At 33.3% G+C, this 5,416-nt stretch overlaps 3 protein-coding genes across 3 annotated transcripts in view; 2 read left to right on the top strand and 1 right to left on the bottom strand.

Moving 5' to 3' along the window:
- The window catches only part of LOC106104823 (protein ariadne-1), an 11,020-nt gene extending 8,815 nt beyond the window's left edge, over positions 1-2,205 (top strand). The window contains exons 11-12 of the mRNA XM_013284996.1: positions 1,913-1,970; positions 2,174-2,205. Of these exons, the coding sequence (XP_013140450.1) occupies positions 1,913-1,955 (43 nt within the window). The 3' untranslated portion in view covers positions 1,956-1,970; positions 2,174-2,205. The remainder of the gene's footprint in view (positions 1-1,912; positions 1,971-2,173) is intronic.
- Positions 2,206-2,527: 322 nt separating this feature from the next.
- Positions 2,528-3,959, top strand: LOC106104824 (beta-ureidopropionase). Its single transcript, XM_013284999.1, has one exon. The coding sequence runs from the start codon at positions 2,685-2,687 to the stop codon at positions 3,843-3,845; it is 1,161 nt and encodes a 386-aa protein (XP_013140453.1). The 5' UTR covers positions 2,528-2,684; the 3' UTR covers positions 3,846-3,959.
- A 617-nt stretch (positions 3,960-4,576) lies between these two features.
- Positions 4,577-5,416, bottom strand: part of LOC106104822 (eukaryotic translation initiation factor 2 subunit 2) — a gene marked incomplete in the record, with an annotated part of 1,290 nt that continues 450 nt past the window's right edge. The window contains 1 exon segment of the mRNA XM_013284995.1: positions 4,577-5,416. Coding sequence (XP_013140449.1) covers positions 4,911-5,416 — 506 coding nt within the window.

Below are 5,416 nucleotides of genomic sequence, written 5' to 3'. Positions count from 1 at the left end.
TGAAAATGTTTAAGACGCGTTCTTGTATGACGCGTATGCGAAAGCCGGTTAGCGACTAAAATCCGCAGGTTTAGAAATTTTACTTGTGTACGAAAGACATAAAGAAACTAATATCAGCTAAGATTATAACGAGAAAATATTTTTACCAAATAAACCTATTTTTTGTTATTAGAATACGTTTAAAGTTTAAGCTAGTTCTCCGATAGTGGTTTTTTAACTCTGTGATCGACTTATGATTTTATGCTTCGAATAAAGTTCGTAATTTTTTTAGATCTCATTATGGTACTCATGAACGGAGAATAATGGTCACTAATAACGCATATAAACCGCCTTTGCTTAATACAGCGGATCCCAAAGTTGAGTACGTTCTGACAAAATAAAACAAATCCATTTATAAAAATTAAGAAGTTTTCATATAAATTTAATGAATATTGCAAAGAAAATAATCCAATCCGAATAAACAACAAAAAACATTAATATTTTTTTTTGTTGCTATATTTTGTCTCAGCTCAATATTAGCGACCAATCGTTTGGGAATCTCTGCCATCGATTTCTGCATGTAATAAAATATATTTCAATTATGCACGAACCTTTATGAATAACCTTTGTTCAAACGGCATGTTCTTATATTCCCGTTTTCGAGGACATTTATTTCCTACCCACTTTGTTGAAGGCTTATCCTACATACGTAGTAACTTATAGCTCTTCTGTTGAGATGGTACGATACTTGATCCTAAGTTGGAAGCGAGTTTAATTTTTTAACTGTACTTCACGCCAACTGCATACGTATTTAGATTTGCCGATTGCGAATGTTTGAATAAAATGTTTCCAATGATTTTTTCGACCACGGCACACTCTGATCTTTGGCTAACTTCAAGAGTTGAAGGCTTCGCCTGTTTCGTAAGCCTGTTGTCATCCAATCAAATTACCGGTATTTTTAAGTATCGTAGTAAGACTGCGATCTCGTGTAGGGGAAGGTATACTGCGGTCATAATTACGCATTAATCGAGTACATTTAAAATTTATAAAATTCTTCCAAAGCTTTTTTGTAATATATTTCTCGTGCTAACATATCTGTCAATAATGTAATGATTAGTAAATGGTACGAATTGTGCGTAAGTCGATTGCACTGCCAGTATATTCTAATTTGAAGCTTGCTCTAGGAGTGTATAGTGGGCGAAATGTCCACAATGTGAAGGATAGGAATGGCCCGAGCGTGTCTAGACCGCTGGGTGTTACACACATACATAACTGTACATATAGATGCTGTATAAATATGTATATTGTTAACGTATTTACGATTCTTATGGTACTGAGGAGCATCTGGTGTGGGTGTAGCTGCGGAAAGGAAGGTGCCTGAGGCCTAGACTCCAATTATGTAGTTGCTCCATTTTCCCATCTGCATCCATGACTTTCTGTATGTGTGTCTTTGTTAAGGACACGGTTGTCTTAAATAGTTAAGACTATAATAAAAATAGTAACATCAGCGAGTTGTTTCTTTCTAACGAGTCTTTAAAAAATCCATTTCCTAACTCCCTTCTGATCCTTAATATTTTTAGGTTAAGTAAATGATAACCTCAAAGCCACTAAGATGGCGTTAAAAGTTTAAAATATTTACACTATTTATTTTCTTTAGATAAATAAGTATTTAGTTTTTGTGTTATGTAGCTAGAAATACCTTTGAAAAAAACGATTTCGATCAAACAGTCTACTAAAGTACCACGATATCCAAGAAAACAAAGTAAAGTTTTTGTCTATACAACGTGTATAGGATACCAATCTTCAAGTCAATATCTTCGTGTTTGTATTGAGTAGCAATTCAATTGTTAATTGAAGGCAGACTCACAATTCTACAATCCAACTTTTATGTGAGAAATAAAAGTATTTAATAATAACAGAGTATTTGCAACAGGGATGCATTGGCTCCGTCGCCCACAAGATCCAGCAAAGCCTAGTCTTTTCAACAGACGGTAAGTTGTTAACTATTTATACTAAATAGGCATATAAAGTTAAATAATATTAGTATAACGCAAGATTTGTACAAATCAAAGGGAAGTAATTAATCATGGTTTGAATGAAAAAGTGTGGGATTATTTGAATACGAAATCCTCTTGACTGAAAAACATGGACTGATGTTATTTCAAAAGATTTAATACAATCACTTGAATTTCAGGAGGCAATTACCACGGACTCGGAGTTATAGATTGAAAAAAAATCGAACAAGTGTATACAAGCTACATGATAAGTACGGATTCACTTAGTTAAGGCGTCATCGCAATATACATTGAATATTGTAATTTAAAATGTAGGCAATTTTCGTAAAATAAAATAAAAAGATAAATAAAAATAGATAATGCCGTTTAATTTCACTTACGTGATCAATATTACAGTAATGTACAATGCAACGGCACAATAAAATTGAGTTAAGACAAGATATAAAAATACCAATTGTAAATCAAGTTAATTTCTTAATAATAATCAATGTTAGCAACACTGGCGTGACCTTACTTATCTTATCATTTGTGCAATTTGATATCTTTATCTTTTTGACGTTTTGACCACTCCACTCTACACTAATCGCGTAAACTTCGCGTAAACATAAAGCAATAGAGAAATATTAACAAAAGCCATATTCTTTATTTATAACTGTATAGTGTAAAATAACTTTAAATAATATCAAAAATATGGAAGGAATAGAGTTAAAAAGTTTGGACGAACTTATAAGAAACAATCTCTCGGGAGACGATTTACTGGAATTCAACAGAATACATTACGGAAGAACAGACAATCGCGAACTTAAGATTAAAGATAAAAGTCTTCAATATGGGAATGAGAATAATTTCGAAATATCATGTTATGATTTTCCCGCAAACAAAGAGGAAATAAGAAAATCCCGTGTTGTTAAAGTTGGCTTGATCCAAAATTCGATTGCAATACCCACGCATAAACCCATAGTTGAGCAAAGAGCAGCGATTTTCGAGAAAGTTAAGAAAATTATAGAAACTGCAGGAGATGAAGGTGTCAATATTATTTGTTTACAAGAAGCTTGGAGTATGCCTTTTGCTTTTTGTACCCGCGAGAAGCAACCCTGGTGCGAGTTTGCTGAATCAGCCATAGAAGGCCCCAGCACAGTATTCCTCAAAGAATTAGCTGCTAAATATGGCATGGTGATAATCTCGCCTATACTTGAAAGAGATGATATTCATGGTGACACTATATGGAATACAGCTGTTGTAATAAATGAAATGGGTAAAGTTATAGGGAAGCATAGAAAAAACCATATTCCCAGGGTGGGTGATTTCAATGAATCAACATATTACTTTGAAGGCAACACAGGACATCCTGTTTTTGAGACAACTTTTGGAAGGATAGCAATCAACATTTGCTATGGACGGCATCACCCTCTTAATTGGCTAATGTTTGGGGTAAATGGTGCTGAAATTGTCTTCAATCCTTCAGCTACAGTAGCAGGTCTGAGTGAACATTTATGGGCTGTTGAAGCTCGTAATGCAGCTATTGCTAACAGTTTCTTCACCTGTGCTATAAATAGAGTGGGCACAGAAAGTTTTCCAAATGAATTTACCTCTGGAGATGGCAAACCTGCACATAAAGAATTTGGTCACTTCTATGGTTCTAGTTATGTCACAGCTCCAGATGGTTCCAGAACTCCAGGGCTATCAAGAATCAAAGATGGTCTATTAATAGCACAACTTGACCTTAATATTTGTCGTCAAATTAAAGACAAATGGGGCTTTTGCATGACACAGCGTTTAGATCTTTATGCAAATTCTCTTAAAGAAGCCATAAAACATGACTTTGTACCACAGAGACTTCCTAAGAACTAACAAAATAACATTTTATATGTATATTTCAAATTAATTGTTAAAGTTTGGACTATTTTTCTTACTAAATATGGCTGTACAACTTTTACCTTTTTATGAATCTATATTTTTTTATTACTCTTTATTTTTCTTTGTACTATTGTCAAATTATGTAAAAGTAAAACTTTATATAACTTTATATAAGTAAAACTTTTACCAAAAAACATAATTTTTACTTTGCCCTGCTTAGCCCTAATGAATGCAACATTACTGCTTTAAGATGGCTTTTCTTAACTATTTCAATGACTAGTAACTATACAAAAGAATATAAAGTAGTATCGAAATTATGCATTCTATATCTGTATTGACCTGTCCTACCAAATTGTAAACTGTCTGATAACAATCCAATGTGTAAAATATGTGATGGAAATATCAGATTTTGTTACCTAATCTGAAAGTGACAACATTTTTAAGCTATCTGAGTATCAGCCATTAGTGGTACAGGCCCTTATAGTTCTTACCAGAAATAGAGTTAACTCTGGGCTGGATCCCATAAATAACAACTTCATCCATTTAACCACATGGTCAGTTGGTATTTGTTATATTATTGTATGTACAACTGAGAGTGATTCAAATTTTTATGTATTGTATTGTTTGTTTCACAACTTTATGTAAACATAACACAGAGACATTTACATACAAAAGTCAATATAATTTTTTATTCCTGTTTTTTTTTACAAAATAAAACAAATTTATATAAAAACAATGTGTATTCAAGAGTAATACAGATGTTACACTAATGTATTTATATGTATAATATATAATAGTTATTGAGAAGGGGTACATTTACTTCAGGGACAACACAACTTCAAAGTTCTAAAATAAACTCTCAATTAAATGAATGAATTACCAACTATTCTTGTTAGTTGATCCAATTTGTATCATAAATACAGGAACAGGCACACTTATTACTTCATTTATTACAAAATTTACAATTGAAAACAAAATTTTGCTCGGTCCCACAACTCAGATTTTCAAAACATCAATGTACCACACAGAATTGTTTTTAAATAATCTAGATAAAATATTTTATGCAATTTTTGCACGAATTGCAGCTCTCTTGCCAGTTACGGCCTGGAAACCAGACTTTATACTGGCCACGGAGCAACGTGAGCCACATGTCTCACACTGAAGGAAGAATAATCTGGTGTCCTTTTGCAATATTGTATCCGGCGAGCGACATGTGTGACACGTTACATATTCTTTAATATACCGACGTAATACATTCTCTATTTGTTTCTGCTGGAAACGACCCTTAATGATCAGCTGACTGTTACCATCAACAGACCCACTGGTACCCAATTCAGCCAGTAAAAAGTCTAATAAATGTTTTGGCTGCCTGTGAAGGGTTTTGCAAATTTCTGTAAAGTTTGCAAATGATGTTTTTTTCGTTCCAATTCTCACAACTTGTGGTGGTCTCATAATGAACTTCTGTTTTTTACCGGATACCATAGCCGGGTTTTTCTCGCGCATAATGTCGAATACACGTTCAAGGAGTTCATCATAAGTATAGTCACGGTCTGTGCTGACCCAAT

This window comes from Papilio polytes, unplaced genomic scaffold, assembly GCF_000836215.1.
Source record: "Papilio polytes unplaced genomic scaffold, Ppol_1.0 DF823399.1, whole genome shotgun sequence".
Classification (NCBI taxonomy): Eukaryota; Metazoa; Arthropoda; class Insecta; order Lepidoptera; family Papilionidae; genus Papilio; species Papilio polytes.
This window is presented reverse-complemented; position numbering and strand designations above follow the sequence as displayed.